The 16,492-nt window shown below is 45.9% G+C and overlaps 2 protein-coding genes across 2 annotated transcripts in view; one reads left to right on the forward strand and one right to left on the reverse strand.

The window, feature by feature from the left end:
* Positions 1 to 512: 512 nt before the first annotated feature.
* SNAPC2 (small nuclear RNA activating complex polypeptide 2) lies at positions 513 to 11,769 on the forward strand. The gene is made up of 5 exons (XM_044658685.1): positions 513 to 707; positions 6,219 to 6,338; positions 8,087 to 8,155; positions 9,707 to 10,022; positions 10,389 to 11,769. The coding sequence occupies exons 1-5, from the start codon at positions 513 to 515 to the stop codon at positions 10,769 to 10,771; spliced, it is 1,083 nt and encodes a 360-aa protein (XP_044514620.1). The 3' UTR covers positions 10,772 to 11,769.
* A 2,298-nt stretch (positions 11,770 to 14,067) lies between these two features.
* CTXN1 (cortexin 1) overlaps positions 14,068 to 16,492 on the reverse strand; it is a 3,806-nt gene continuing 1,381 nt past the window's right edge. Inside the window, exon 2 of the mRNA XM_044658686.1 lies at positions 14,068 to 16,243. Coding sequence (XP_044514621.1) covers positions 15,901 to 16,164 — 264 coding nt within the window. The 5' untranslated portion in view covers positions 16,165 to 16,243 and the 3' untranslated portion in view covers positions 14,068 to 15,900. The remainder of the gene's footprint in view (positions 16,244 to 16,492) is intronic.

The raw sequence follows: 16,492 nt of genomic DNA on the forward strand, positions 1-16,492 counted from the left end.
GTTTATAGACAGACGCCGCCAGGCACAGTGCTAAAAATTAGTGAGGAATCAAAGAAAAGAAAGACAGTCCCTGCCCTCAAGAAACTTAAAACCTAATGGGGGAGGCAGTCTGCAAACAGCTTTGTACAAACTCAGGCAATGGGGAATCACTGAACGTGGTAGAGAAATTGAGGGCAATGGTCAGCTCCTGGACATGGAAAGAAAACATTTTCATGTGTTTGCGAAGACCGGCTCCCTTTGCAAACATATATTTGCCAATTCCAATAGTTCATTAAAGGGGATTCCAGGCCTCGAAGAAGTTATAGTCCAGTTGTAGCATTAAATTTCGTGCTTTTAAACAAAAAAACCTGGCATTTCAGCTCGGGAACGGCTTCATTCCACACCGTAGGGAAAACTATTCTCTGCAGTCTCCTTGGCCCTTTTTGGATCGTAACGGCCACCGTAGTGGGTGTGCCCGGAAGTGGCCGTTATATTTAAAAGCAGTAGGCGTCAGCTCCCGGTCCAGGCCCGTCATGAAGCCCCCACTTCGGCGGCGCGCTGCCCCTGCGCGGTACCGGGGGCTGGCTCCAGCCGCGGTCCGCACGGGAACGCTCTGGACCCCGCGGGAGAAACAGCAACTCCTTCGTTTACTGCAAGCACTAGACGGAGAGCCGGAACCAGCTGCTGCGGAGCTGAGGCAGGGGCTACCTCATCGGAGCGAGGCTGAGGTCTGGGGGGGCGGGGGGTGGGGGCAGACGGGGAAGGGGCGGAGCACCGTTCGGGCCGGAACGGGGTCTGGGATTAGGAAGCGGGGCTGAGGGAAAAGGGGAAGAGAGGAATGGGACTCTAGGGAAATTGCGGTTTGGGGGAGGGGCAAAGACTTGAAAGTCACTATATCTGGCCTCATTTTGTAAGAGCTGTTCGTGCTTGCTAGTCTCTTTGCTGAGCGCTAGGGATGCAAAAAGAGGCAAAAGACAGCCTACGTTCTCCAGGGACTTTCATCAGAACTTATCACAGTACCTAGCATATAGATGCACTTAATAAATATTTTTTGAATGACGAATGAAATCGAAGGAGGGGGAGAGAACAGGGAAATAAATCTATTCCAAACAAATGCTGTACATAATATGGAGGAGATAATTAACAGAGGGGAAGCGCTCTTAATTAAGAGTGGGCGGAATTAAATTAAGAGGGGTCGGAAAAGGCTTCCTGAACAAGGTGGGATTTTAGAACTTAAAGGAGAATAGAGAGGTCAGTAGGTGGAGTTGAGAAGGGAGAAAATGCCCAGAACTAAGAGATGAAGGGTCTTATTTATGGAATAAGCCAGGAGGAAGGATTGAAGAATTTGTACTGGGGAGTAAAGTGTAATAAGACTGGATAGGGGACAGAAGGGTGGGGGGGTAAGGGATGCAGATCCAGGTTAATGAAGGACTAAGAATGTCAAATGGAGCATTTTGTATTTGTGCCTGGAGGCAATAGGGAGCCACTGGAGTTTTTTTAATGAATGGGTGTGACATGATCAGAATTGTCCTTTAGCAATCTCACTTTAGTAGCCGAATGGAGGATATATTGGAGTAGGGAGAGACAAGATAGGCAGACTCGCCAGCAGACCTCGTAATAATGATCCAAGTATATGCTGATGAGAACCTGCACTAGAGGGATGGCAGTGTCAGGGGAGAGAAGGAGCATGTTTAAGAGATATTGTGGAGGTAAAATCAACAGGTCTTGGCAACAGCTTGGATATGGGGGAGTAGAGTGGGAAATATTGAGAAGTCCAGGATGACTCCTGGGTTGTGAGCCTGAGGGACTGGGAAGATGGGGTTGCTCTTTACAGTAATAGGGAAGGAACTGGTAGGTTGAGTCTAGGGGGAAAAGACAATGAGTTCTGTTTTGGACATATTGAGTTTAAGATGTTTACAGAACATTCAGTTTGAGAGGTCTGAAAGGTCAATTGGAAATGGAAGAGTGCAATTAGCAGTGAGTTTGGGGCAGGATAGGTATATTTGAGAATCATCAGCATAGAGATAGCAATTAAATCCATGGGAACTTATGAAATCACTGAATGAACTAGTATAGCAGTAGAGAAGAGATAGGTGGAGATCCTTAAAAATTTAGAGAAAAGAGTACCTAAGAGGAGAGAGTGATCTTTAGTGTCAAAGGAGAGGTTAAGGAGAATGAGAATTGAGAAAAGGCCATTGGATTTGGCAACTAAGAGATCAGTGGTAACTTTGGAGAGAGCTTTTTCTGTGGAATAAGTCTACAAACTTCAGGGGAGATGGTTTAGGAGACAATTGAGAAGTCAAGGAATTGGAGTTCATGGGGATAGGAGAGGCTGAGGTTGGGGACCTAGCTGAAGAGAAAAGGGCAGTCCAGAGATGGGATAAGATTGAGGCTCAGGTGGGACAGGGCTAAGAGGGAGGTGAGGTGAGGCTAGAGGGAGGAAGAGATCTCTTTTGGGAAGAGCTAGGTTGAGGTGATGAGGGTGGTGGAATTTAGGTGGTCAAGAGTCAAGTTCTCATAGGGAGAGGGAAATCTGAGGGGAATCTTAACTGAGCAGAGGAGGGGTTCCCAATTAAGCTTAGGAGAGAGGAGAGGGCTTTGGGGGCCCAAAGGAGGATGAAGTGATAGGATTGAGTCAGAGCCTGAAGGCTTAAGTGTGGTGGCATGGGCCAGAGCTTGGGTGAGTTTTAGGTAAGAGATTGGAGCCAACTAGATAGAGTTCTAGACCTGGATTTGAATTCTGCCCCAGATACTAACTAGCTCTTATGGTCTTGGGCAAATTACTTAATGAGTGCTTTCAGCCAGAGTTTCCTCACCAAAATAAGAGGAATAATAACCCACCACTTGGGATTGTGGTGAGGATCAAATAAGATAACATAAAAAGCGCTTTGCAAACCTTAATGCACTATATATTTGCAGCTGTTGTTATTACTAATCCGTGCTGTGAAGAATAAGACCCAGCTAAACTTAGTTGGAGGCAGACTGAAGTTAGGATAGCTCTCTGCTAGGATGGGAAAGGTCTTGCTAGAGGATGGAGACTTACTGGAGGAATCGCCTGGATGGAAGTGAAGTTTAGGCAACACTAAAGGAGCTTTTGTTCCCCTGATAACCCTGAGGACTTTGTGGAAGGAGGTTGCTGACATCCTGCCTCTAATTTTGTGACCTTGGGCAGGCCAGTTTCCTTTTCTTTGCCTCAATTTTACCATATTTAAAATGAGCACATTTGACTTCACAGGCTCCATAAGCCCTCTCTGGGATAGCAGTCTGTGATCTGTGTCCTCAGGCTATACCAGGCATAGTCGGGAATAAGTTTATGTTTTACCTACACCTTTGGGGGATGGTGAAAATCTGTGAGAGACAAAGACAAGGGGCATTTATTAAACACCTATTGGGTGATCATTTATTATCTACTTTATGCCAAATAGAAGAATCCTGGGGTTACTCAAAGAGAACAGGAAATAACCATTGGAAAAAAATCAAAAAAGGACCAGTTGAAATAGCAAGAAGAGAGAAAAAGGGCAGAAGGCATCTAGAAGATTGATGTTGTCAACTTTGAGAGGAGAATGAGCCCAACACAAAGGGAAAGATTCCTCCTATTAGGAAGGAGAGGTGGTGCTCTCTTCCCCTTCTTCAAGCAAGATAAGATGGATAGTCTCAGGGGGGAAAAAAGATAATTGGGATTTTTCTCTGTTCGGTTCAAGAAATTCAACATAGGCGACAGCTATGTGGTTTAGTGGACAGAGAGCCAGGCTTGGAGATAGGAGGTCCTTAGTTCAAATCTAGCTGCAGACACTTCCTAAATCATACAATTATAAAATACCTTCTATGAACAAGGCCCTGGGGAATTTAACAATCATATCAAAGAATTGAAGCATTTTGGAGTTAAAATTCAATTCCAAGAGCATTTATTAAATACCTAGTGGATGCCAGAGACTTAGGAGATGCTGGGGATCCAAAAATGAAAATAGGCCCTGCCCTCGAGGAGGGCATTGCATTCTTGTGAAAGGGCCCTCAGTAGTCATGTAGTTCATATCAAACCTGGAAAAGAAGGCCTCCAGTGTGCCCGACCTTCGGAGATCAAGCTTCAGAAGCCTCTAGGGAACAGACCCTTCAGTTTCCCAAGACATCCTATTCTGCTTTGAGAGAGCTCCAATTGCTGCCAAGTTTTTCCTTCTTTCAAACCTTTTGTTCCTTATATCTATTCTAAGACAGAAGGGAAGAGTTTTAAAAAATAAAGGAAGGGGTTGAATGCTATGACCAATGAGGTTCTCCCCAACTCTAAAATAGTAGGATTAAAATAAAGTAGTAAAATTTAAAAAAAATAAAAATTCTTATATGTGGGTTTTTAAAAATCATCTTCCAAGATGAGGCAAGTATAAGGATTGTCTCTCCTAATTAGAATGTGAGTTCCATGAGAATGGATTGTCTTCATGTTTGATTTGTATCTTCAACAGTGCTTGGCTCATAATAAACAGCTAATAAGTGCTTTCCCATTAGTTAATCAATATCGATTCTTAGACAAGAGGATAGTAAGGGCTAGGTAATTGGAGTTAAGTGTCTTGCCTAAAGTCACACAGCTAGAAAGTATCTGAGGCCAGATTTGAACCCAGGTGAAGACTCCAGGCCTGCCTCTCTCTCCATTATGCCACCACTTTTATTTTATAGATAAGGAATATAAGCTAGAAAAAGTAAATGACTTTTCTGAGGCCACATAGGCAGTAAGCAGCAGAGCCATGATTTGAACCCAACGTACTTTTTCTCCCTGCCATGCTGTTTCATCTCCACTGAATTTTGTCTCATTATTTAGGCCAGTGATGGGCAAACTACGGGGTGGGGGTGGGGGGCTGAAATGTTCTATCTGGTGTGCAGGACATTATTCCTAATGTGACAAATACAATGAGTAGGATACAATACAATGAAACTTTGAAAGAGTTGCCTAAGAAACAGAATGACAGAAGAACATTTCCTTTCCTTTGGCCCCCTCTTTAAAAAGTTTGCCCATCACTGGTTTAGGCCAGTGTTCAAGTGTTTTTTGAATTCAGTCATCCAGTGTTAGTTCTCTCTTCCACATTTGTAGTATCTGCAAAATTGATAAGCATGCCAGTTATGCCTTTATGCAAGGTATTGATGAGAAATATTAAATAGCACTTGGCCAAGTATTGGTTCTCCATGTACTTCACTGCAAACTTTCTTCCAACATGATACTAAGTCCCTTTAAGTCCAACTGTTTAGCTAGTTCTCCAATCTAATAGTACCATCATTGAACCCCAAAGTGTCAAATACCAATTGTAATATTTTTAACAAAATAAATAAAAATAAAACAGAACATAGATAATGTGAATATATGGTTTTCTAAGTCACTATGCATCCATCAGGGATGCTTATGAATGATTTAGTGAGATATTTTTCTCTTTAAATGAACTTTTATGCCACTGATCTAGGCTACATCTTTCCAAATTTTTCATAAGACTAATCTAAAACACTTCAAGTGAAATTTTAAAAATAAATGGGTTTCTTTATATTAGTATTAATAAACCTTTTTAATATAGAATACCAAACAAAGACAGGCTTTCTGCCCTCCTAGAACTAAAAGACTAGTCAGGGTTAAGATTAAAACAAATAAGGGGCAACTAAGTGGCTCAGTGGATAGAAAGTCAGGCCTGGAGAAGGGACTTTGATTATAGGTTCAAATGTGGCCTCAGATACTGTCTAGCTGTATGACCTTGGGCAAGTCACTTAACCCAGTTGCTCCTCTGCCTTGAAACCAGTACTTAGGCTAAGGGTTTAAATAAACAAACAAACTATGATGGTAGTGTATGATGGAGAAAGGTGCAGACAAAGGGCTCTGTATTTAAGGGATAGGATTTACTTACTAGAGGAAATCAAGGAAGGCCTCCTATAGAAGATGGCATTTGATTCAGATTATACCATGAGCTCATTTAGGGCAGGAATTGCCTATCTTTGTCACCCCAGTGTTTAACATAGTGCCTGGTACATAGTTAAATGAATCAACATATGCAAATGGATTTGCCAACTGTAAAGCACTATATAAATGCCAGCATTTATTATAATTATTATCATGCGATTAATAGATGCTCATTTACTTGGATTTGGGCTTATCAGGTGCCTGGGGGAATGTAATAGGGGGACAAGGGAAATGGAACAGCTCTCGGGCCATCCCATATGAAGCCTTACCCAAACTGATTCCTTCATTACCTCCTCCTGCCATTTCTTCCTAGATCCAGGACTTTCTCCAGTTGCTGAAGCGTCGTGTGGCTCGGGAGGTCATACAGCAGGAGCATCGATGCTGCCAGAAGGAGCAGAGGCTTCATAAGACCCAAGTTCCAGCCCCCATTGAGGTGAAGATGGGGTGGGAATACTAGAGAAGCCAGAATGTGGGGGACAGGAGACTCAGAAGTAAGAGTTGGGTCTCAGAGAAAAAACCCCAAATGTTATTGGCATAGCCATGTGGCAGGATGGGAGGAACACTGGATTTGGCCAGAGGACCTGTGTAGGATCCTTGCTTGTATTCTCACCACTCATGGGCTCAGAGCCAGTCATTTAGCCTCTATTACTGTGCCTCAGTTTCATGATCTGTAAAATGAGAGAATTGGACTATATGGCTTTAGAGTTCCTGTAATGCTGTGGTAATTGGCAGGGTATGAGAAGAGGGGCTTTGAGGGATACAAGCTGGGGCCAAGTGAGGGAAAAGCAAGACAGTTGACATCTTGCCAATGTAAGAGGGAAAACTTAGATATTATATATATATATACAGATAGATAGATAGATAGATAGATAGATAGATAGATAGATAGATAGATAGATAGATAGATAGATAGATGTAGATATAGATATAGATATAGATATAGATATAGATATAGATATATTTTAAGGTGTGGTTGCCAGGAATCAATAATTCAGATTGATTTCATAATTAAAATAGACCCAAGACAGGATGGGTTTATGGTAGTTTGTTTATAATTGGGAAGGTAGAAAGTAGGGAAATAGAAAGAGGGAGAGGCTGGCCCAGACCAGCAGAGGTCAGGACCGAGAGAGGGTTAAAAGGATAATTAAACTAGGCTACTAGTCAAAAGGCCTTAGCAATTTGAGAAGCAAAGAAGCCTTATTGAGGTAAAGACTCCAGAAACACCCAGGTAGGCAAAAGGGAGCCAACCTAACTTACCCACGTGACAATTCAGAGGGGAAGCTGCCTGAGGTCTCAGCAGAGATCCTTCAGCACCAAGTTCAAAGCATGAACTGCCCAACAGGAAGTTACCATCATATTTGAAGGACAGCAGCTTTAGTCACTTCCTGGAGGTCCACCTCTAATTCAGTCGGACAAATTACAGCCTCAACACTGTTTTGGACTGCCCACAGGGCAGTCCCTTGTTCTTGATTTGTTACTTATTGTCACGTGTGGGTAACTCATCTCCCCTCCCCACTAAGGGAGGTGGGGATGACATTATCTTTGGTGGCTAGAGTTTTAACTATGAATGGGGGTGAGCTAATTCCATTTACACACCAAGGTAGTATAAATGTTGAGATCTATTTATCATCTCTGATAATCTGATATGGACAGTTTAGTTGATAAGGAAATAACTAACATCTTTTAGCTCATGCTTCCAGCTCTGTCTCCAGGAGCATGGAGTTTATTATATATATTTCAAGACTCATTTCACACAAAAGAACACCCCCCCTCCCCCGAAACTTTGCAGATGCGCAGAAGTTATGAATTATGTCATATCAAAACACAAAACATTGGCTTCAGAATAGACTAAGGCCAAGGCTGAATTTTGACTGGGTTCTTATCAGAAAGCCAAGTTGGGGAATATCCCTCTCAGGGTCCAGTTGCCCCCTCTAAGGTTTTGGCCTTGGCTATATCAGGCAGCTGCATTCCTGGCCAAAGGGGGAGAATGTTAACCATTTAACTTCTGGTTAGCTAGGAACTTAAAGCTTTACAATAAGGCCACAATACTTTTCAACAGGAAATTACAAGGATCACAAAAGGGGTCAAACAAGGAGTCTCAGATTTTTATTCTCTTATTGGCTTCCCACATATAAACAGTTGCCATGTGTAGTCAGACTGTAATCCTATATTTAATTCTAGGTTTGGACAGATCTGGCTGAAAAGGTGACCAGCCAGTTGGAAGAAGCAATGACCACTGCCTTTTCCCAGGTACCAGGGGCCCAGAAATTTTCTAACTCATTTCTATTTTTCAGATATCTTTGATTTCATCGGGGTAGATACTGCCCTTCAATCTCTCCGGTCCATATCCTAATTGAGCATCTTGAGCTCCTATTGTAAAAAAAAAAAAAAAGATCCCCTTCTAGCTAGGGATGAAGCTTTCTTGAGTATTAATAAACCTAAACCTTAAAGGACAGATTGCACAGACTGTCACCAGATCAGACTTGAAGGCTTTCCAGGGCCTCCCCTTAGGCACAACAAGCCATCAGAAAAGGATGTCAGAAAATGGTCTTTCTAAGAAATCACTGCCTAAACATACATTTTGAGGGAAAGAGCTAGAACAGGGGTCCTTCCCAAGAGTTCCATGAATGATTTTCAGGAGAATCTTTGAATTTTAATGAGAAAAAAAATGACACCCCCAGTCAGTAAACCCTGGAAGTAAATATAAAATCCTGTTTGGCTTTCAAAGCTCTTCAGAACCTACCTCTTTACGATATTTCAGTCGTCTTAGGCCTTCTTCCCTTCTATGCTTTGGTTCTCTTGCTCTTTCTTGAACATGACTTCCTATTTCCTGATTCCAAGGGTTTTCACTGGCTGTCTCCCATGCCAGTCCTCCATGTCACCTTCTCAGCATGTTGGCTTCTCGTGCTTCCTTACAGGCTCTAGCATAGTCCCACCTTCAAGAGGCTTTTCTCCATTTCTCTTAATGCTAGTGCCTTCCCCCTGCTATGTACCAATTATCCTGTCAGCTGCTTGCTTGTTACCCAGTTGTTTACATGGTATCTCTCTCATTAGGCTGTGAGCTCTTTGGGAGTAGGGGCTGTCTTTTTTTTTGTTTGTTTGTTTGTTAATCTTTATAGCCCCAGTGATTAGCACAGTACTTGGCGTTTAGTGTGTGCTTTAAAAAAGTTTAAATTTATTAACTTTATTTTCACTATCTTCTAATTTCCTTTAATGATTTCAAAATATGATTCTGAGAAGGGATCTGTAGATGTCACCAAACTGCCAAAGAGGGCCACAGCACAAGAAAAATTAAGACCCCCTTGGCTTACTACACCTGCCAGAGGGGGTGACTTAAAATGCAGAGATATCCAGAGATCATCAGCCTGGCCAGTGTGAGGTTTTTGCTTTGTTGGCCTATGCATGATAATGAGGAAGGTTTTATTTTACTTCCACTGGAAGGTATGATAAATATGTGGGGAAAAATATTTTTTTTAATTAAGTAAGAAAGAAACAAGAGAGGCCCTGACCTAGAAGAAGAATAAATACGTAGTTGCCGGCTGCTCTGGACTGTTCCCATTTCCTTGAAGTGTCAGGCCACTGGCTGGGCCCCTCCTATGGGTTCTTTAAAAAAAAAACAAAACAAGAAAAAAAAAACCTCACCTTCCATCTTAGAATCAATACTGTGTATTGGTTCCAAGGCGGAAGCCTAAAGGCTAGGCAATGGGGGATTAAGTGACTTGCTCAGGGTCACACAGCTAGGAAGTGAGGCCAGATTGAACCCAGGATCTCCCATCTCCCCCCCTCTCTCTGCCCCCACAGATCCTGACTATTGCTGCAACAGAACCTGTGAGTCTGCTCCACTCCATTCCAGAGAAGCCAACCAAAGCCAGTGAGAGACAACTTCTCTGCAAAGACTCAAACCCTCACGAAGAGCTCCCACCCGAAGCCCCAAAGCCCACACAAGAGACCAGTTGTGGAGTCTCTGGGACCTGCGACACAGAGGTCAAGACTAGCCACTCCGAATGTAGCCCAGCCACAGCTACAAACAGAAACTTTGTCATTGACTTTGAGAAGATATATAAATACCTGTCAAGTATATCCCGGAGTGGCAAAAGCCTTGAGCTTTCACCTGGGGGTGAGTGGGGAGGTGATGCCAGGGCTGTACCCAATGCAGAGTCCATATGGGGGTGGGGGGGATGAGGCAGGCAGTTGGCTGGGGCAGTGACTATTGAACTTGGAATTAAGGTTCAGGTTCAAATCCAGATCCAAATCCTTACTAGCTGTGTAACTAAGCAAGTCATTTAAGCTCTGCTTGCTTCAGTTTAATGTTAAATGCAGATAATCGCGCCTGCCTCCCAGAGCCATGTGAGGATTGAATGAGATTATATTTGTAAAGTGCTTTGCAAACCTTAAAGTGCTGTATCAGTGTTCATTGTTGTTGTCATCACCACCCCCATCTTCACTGTGGTCACCCTTGTTCTCCCTTCTCTGTCATTCCCAGAGTCTGCTGTACTCCTCGATCTGCTCATGTCCCTGCCTGAGGAGCTGAGCCACCTGCCCTGTGAAAAGCTGCAGACCCACATGGCTGCTTCCTACAGGAAACTGGTTCGCCCTCAAGCGGGCTCAAGTCCAGGCCACAGTGACCCTGGGAAAGAGCCCTCAGCAGCAGAGGGTGAAGTTGGCACCTCAAGCAGTAATAGCCCAGGAAGGATAGAGAGCCCCTCTCCAGAGAGGCCTGCTGCTTCTGGTCCAAGTCTCCCCAGAGATGCTGTGCCCTCTGCACAGCAACAGCTATGGCAAGAGTTGGAGTTCTGCCCTCTGAACCCATTCCTGATTCCCTTGGAGCTTCTGTCCCGGGCAGCACCTCCTGAGGGCCTACACTGAATATCTGGGCTTAAGGAAGGGCGTTCGTGCGTGCGTGTCTGTCTGTCCAGAGTGGGTGTGTGTGTAGAGGTGGGTATTGAAGGTGAGAGGAGGATAGAAGAAATGCTTATTTCTGAAATGGCAGTTCTGAGACTGGGCTTAGTTGAGCCCCTACTCACTGTCTGATCTGAACAAATATCTAAGAAGTTGTGCTTAGGAGTAAGGTAAAGAGAATTCAGAGTTCAGAAGGCTGGGAATCCCATCTATTCCTTCCCTGGATTTGAAGAGTTGGATGTATGTTAGAGATTTCAGAGAGATGGGTCTTGGGAGTTCTGGGGAAAGCACTTTGTAACACTTGAAGTACAATTTAAGTGTGATTTAAAACAAAAAGGATTCATTTGCTTATTCAGCAAATATTTGTTGAGCATCTATTATATGCACGTACATCTTCCTCTCTTCCTTTTCTCCACTCTGCTGGTGTGTGTAGCCGTATGTCAGAATACCCCAATATTTGCCACCTTCAATATGATGATTCCTTTCAGTTGTGTATCATTGTGAAAGTTGGATTTCTGTTTCAGCCTTCTGCTTTGGTTGCTGATGGGTGCAGTTGAGTTTATTAATCTCAAAAAATGTGTCACTTAAATTCAGAAGGAATATAAGGCAGGACTCTGGATACTGGTTTTTATTTTCAAAATGTAATTTTAAAAACTAATAAAATTAGAAGAAATTCCTCAGCATCATTACAGATGGTTGCAAAACTATTATCATTCATGTTGTGTCTTTTCATTTTAAAATGAAATGATTTACTTTGTCTAATTGTTTAATGAATGCTAATGTGCTTTCTCAGAAATTTGTTTCAGTAGTAGTAAATTCAAGCTCCCACCTTTCCTCGCCTGATAATTGACCAGTGCTGACTACACTCATTAACTGTGTTAACACCAAGTTCATTTTGCTTCAGTTAATACCCCAATTAAACAAAGAATTTAAAGTTTTTGAATTAAAATCAGACAGCCTCTTCTCAGAAATACAGACTTGGGTTTGTTGGTTTGGTGTTTTTTTTTTTTTTTGCCTTCCCACCTTCATTTATTTCTCAAACAGAATATTGAATGCTATTTTTTTTTGTAACAAGTTCAAAATGAACATTTCTTGCTATGTGCCCTGTCCTACTCCCTGTCGTTCCCGCCTTCCTTTCTGAGGTTCTGGGAAGTGTCAAGCTAGTGCCTACTTTCCCCACCTTTGTGGGACCTCGGACCATTTCCTCTCAAATCCTTTTCTCAGACTTCACTTTGTAATATCAGGGTGGTAAACAGGGTGTTTAATTAAAGGCCAGTATCAGAAGAACAACTGTTTGGGAAGGCCAGTTGTGGGCTGACAGGCCCAGTCCAGGCAAAGCCTGTCCTGAGGTAACAACACAGACTGTATGTAACAAAGAATAATAGATCGTGGATTTATTAATTAAGGGAATCCCAAAGGGGATTTGGATGATTCTAATGTCTGCTAACTAAACCCCTACAGATCTAAATGTCCTGTTACCAGGAGTCTTCGTGGATTTTAAAGTATACTGAACTTGCCTATCTGTTGAAAGCCCAAACCCTAATATAAATAAACCTACACTGACCCAAACCTTTCCCCTTTTGATGGTAATAGGTAGGTAGCGGATTTTGGCATTTAGGCAGGACAGGGTCCAACAAAAGGTCCTGGATCCAGAAGGACCCCAGACCAAGTCTTGCTGACAGCTGGCCCAGATGAATTCATGATTACACAAGGAACTATGGAGATCAATCAGCTAGCAGCAAAGCAGGATAACAGCAGCAAGGTAGAAACAACCAAGGGAAGGTAGCTAGTCTCTCTCTAGGCCCAAACCCAGAGCAAAGCCCAGCTGTCTCCACAGGGTCCCAGAATCCTGTCCTGCCGCCCATGCTTCTGCCCTCTGCAGACTTACCCACTTTAACTTTTTCTATAACAACTTGGACCCTCTGTCCACTCACTCATCCTTAGCTATCTCACAGTGCACCCATTCTCATAATAGCATAACTCCCATCTCTACAGAACAAGGTTTATATAGTTACTCCATAAGGTAGGTAGTGCACTGAGTTATGCCCCCATTACCTCCTCAACCAGTATTGGCCTAAGAGGAAGCACAGAGACCCCCACTCCTCAACGTTCTGCTACTTCTGGTCCAGATCTGAATTCAAATTGGGCCCCCAAGACCTACATTCTTTCCAATAAACCATTTTTCCAAGTCTTCTCAATGAATTGGCCATTTAAACCACTGAGTTTGTTCTTCCTGGCATGGGAAGCTGATGATCCTTGCATCTGGGCCCTCTTTCCTCTCCCAGTCCAGTCATGCCAACAGCTGAAACGACTTTGGGCACGATCTCTGTCGATACTGGTCACTATCCCCAAGTTTTACTCTCTTCTTGTGCTTTGTTGTTCACTGGACACCAAAGATGTTTACTACATTATCCCTGTTCCCCCCCCCCCCCCCTTGCCTCTTAGATGCTATAGACAGGCCAGGAACCCTCTGGCACCCCAGAAGCAAAAAATATCATTGCACCTTGAACCTCAACCGCACTGAGCTTGCTCTTCCTTACAGTCTGAATATGTTGGAACAAGGCATGGGGGCAAAAGGCAAGAGCCGGGGTAGAAATAGGGCCATAGCCTTCTAGGGGCAAGGAGGAACGGGGTCAGAGACAGAATGGCTTTGTTCCATTCCCACTTCAGGTTAGAATACACTGTATCTCATGGAAATAAGGGCGCAAAGGAGCTTGTAAGGGGGATGGGGAACAGATGGGAATGGGAGTTTAAGGTGAAGTTGAGCAAATGCCATTGAAACACATGCTATCAGGGGTGGGCCAGGGTGGGTAGGAGGGCTGCAGAGTGATGGCACTAATTGGCCCCGAGCTGCCAGATCCCAAGACCCTCTGCATCAACATCCACAGCTGGGGCTGGGGCAGAGAAATAGGGCTGTGTGACCCAGGCTTGGTTTTGGAAGGGCACGAGGATGGGGAGGTGGGGAGGGAGTCTGGTGGTGGCGAGAGCAGCATGTGAAGTAGTTGATCAGCATGGCCAGGATCAGAATGTCAGAAATGGGATTATACTCTGGACTTCAAGCCCAGCCCCTTGGCTCTTCCCCATTTTACAGTGAAGTAAAGGGAAGAGGGAGGTTTATGACCAAGGACACATTGTCAGAGGCAAAGCTGAGATCTGAACTCGGGTCTCCCACCTGCTGGTCCAGGCTTTCCCACCCCCCAGTTCTGTCTCATTCACCTTGAAGCTCTTTTCCACCTCATCACAAAAACCACTCACACTCCGGACAGGATGATTTGTTATTTATTATTTGGGCCTGAGCAACGGCTGCGGTGTTGTCTCTGTCCTCCATCCGGCTTTCCTCTCCTTCCCCTCTCCTAGGTTTGGTTTGTCCAGTGCGCATCTGCCAGCTTTAGCTCAGGGGTGAAGTCTGGGTGAGCTGTTTAGGGCCCAGAGCCCAGCCAAGTTGGGTAGGGGCTCAGCACTTGTGGGAGCTCATTAATAAATCCCCCATGGTGGGGCAGGGTACTTGGGTAGCTGGCCTGGCACCAGCCCTTAATGAAAAAAAAAACAACAATCCTACAGTAATCGTGGGGGAAGAAGTCCCCAATCCTTTCATAGGCTTTCATGCTTTGGGGGAAGACAGACAGCAAAGCAACAGGAAGTACAGGATAAGCATACAGGCTTGGGAAAAGATCAGGTGGCCAAGAAGTTGGGGAGGCCATTCTAGGCAGGGAAATGGAAGGAACGAAGGCACAGAGGTGGAAAACGAGTCAGCCTGTGGGGTCTGGGAGAGCAGAAGGCCCCTGATTGGGGGGAGACAAGTTTAGAGGTGACCGAAGTGACGAGAGGAGATTGCAGTGGGGATATAGAGGACAGTTGGGCTACACGTGTGTCAGCACTCAGCTGATGTTCCCTCCACTCAAGAGACTCAATAAGGGTTTGGGGCTCACCTGCAGCTAGCTATAGCCTTGTCAAAGAAACCCACCCTAGTATGAGCCATCTTGCATCACCTGCTGCCCTCCATACAGTAGGCATTCAAAACTTCTGTTGAGATGGTACAACTGTAGTGCCCTGCACAGCCCCTCCTGCCCCCATGGTGCCTTGATAAAGTCCTTCTGTTCAGGTGTCCATTGGCAAAGGTCAGGGAGAAGGGGCTGGACTGGGCTGGAGGCCCTGCACCTTGCGTTTAGTAGGTGCTTACCAAATCCTTTTTGAATTGAGGGAAGGGTCAGAGCGCTGGGGGGGGGGGGGGGGGGGCTGGCTGAGTTTCTTAATCTAGGAGATGGCCCCTGGGCCATGGGGGCTTGAGTAGGTTCCAGGGGAGAGGCATCAGACCTGAGTGCTCTGGGAGAATGGTCAGGCAGCTGTCATGAGAGAATGGGGAGATCAGTAAGTCAAATGGGCAGAGACTAGGGGGAGGTTGCAGCATCCAGAGTTTTGATTATCCATTATCAGGTAGTGGGTAGGGTAGATGTAGGCCAGGAGGCAAAGAAGCAGCCACCAGTCCTGGCCAGGGGGGCTCCCCAAAGCACAGGAATGGGGGACATGACTCCCAAAGCTTGCTCACTTCACTCTGATGCGTCCCTGCTGTGAGTGGATTGGTAGAGACTGACTGGTCCACTCCACTTCCAAAAGCATCTAGTGCTAGGCCTTGGGCCTGCTCATCTCTGCCCTCAGGGTGGCTATGGAAGCTTAAGAGCAGGAGGCAGGGTTGGGAGAAGCCTGGGCTTCTGGTCCCAAGCCAGGCCGGGCTGGGGGTGGAATCTGGATTCCAGAAGAGAGGCCTAGACTCTGCTTGGGTCAGGGGGACCGGATAGTCAAGTGGGAGTGGGGCGGGGTGGGGGTTCTGGATGAGAATAGCCTTAGCTTCGGCCGGCCTGGATTCATGGATGAGGTAAAGTGATGGGCGGTGAGTTTAGGGAGCCGTAGGTGGGGCGCAATAATGGAGGCAGTTCTACCTTGGATTCTAGGCCAGTCTGGGGATGGGGCAGGATAGAGGGCAGGGTATGGGAGGAGAGCGGTGGGATCTCAAGGCATGGGTAAGGGCAGGGGCAGGGGCTGGGGCAGGGGGAAGGGTTGGTTGGGCAGGGGCGGGACCCTTAGGCCCTGCCCTGCCCTCACACCAACGCATAGTCGAACTGGCCCCTCTCTAGTGCCTCCTTGTGGTCGGTCCAGGACGAGGCGGGCATGCGGCTGTATGGGTCCAGGAGGATGCGGACGCAGCGCACCATGAGCAGCACCAGGAACAGCAGCAGAAAGAGAACAAAGGCGAAGACCGTGCGCTGCTCTGCGTCCAGACCCGCGGCCCCCCCGGACCCCCCTTGCCCTGGAGCTCCTGCCGGGGACAGTGCCTCGTAGTCTGGAGTCCAGGCGGAGCTCATGGCTCCACTGACCGCTCACATCGCCTGCTGCCCGCCTCCCCCTCTGGGGCCACGACCGGGATCGGACGGACACGGAGACCTGGGGGAGAGGGAGAGAAGCCACAAATGGCTGCCACGCCCCCAACGGCCCCCACCCCCATTGCTGTTTCCCTTCAGCCCTTGCCTCCTGCCCTCCTCGCTCCACCCGCCTCACTTAGTCCCCAACGCCACAGCTCTCTTCCTTCTCCATCCCGCTACGCATCCTACACACCCATCCCCGCCCCCATACGCCTAATCTCACCTCACTCCCACTCCGCTCCAGTCTTACACTCTCATCTCTGCCTCTCCT

The sequence above is a fragment of the Gracilinanus agilis genome, chromosome 1 (assembly GCF_016433145.1).
Source record: "Gracilinanus agilis isolate LMUSP501 chromosome 1, AgileGrace, whole genome shotgun sequence".
NCBI lineage: Eukaryota > Metazoa > Chordata > Mammalia > Didelphimorphia > Didelphidae > Gracilinanus > Gracilinanus agilis.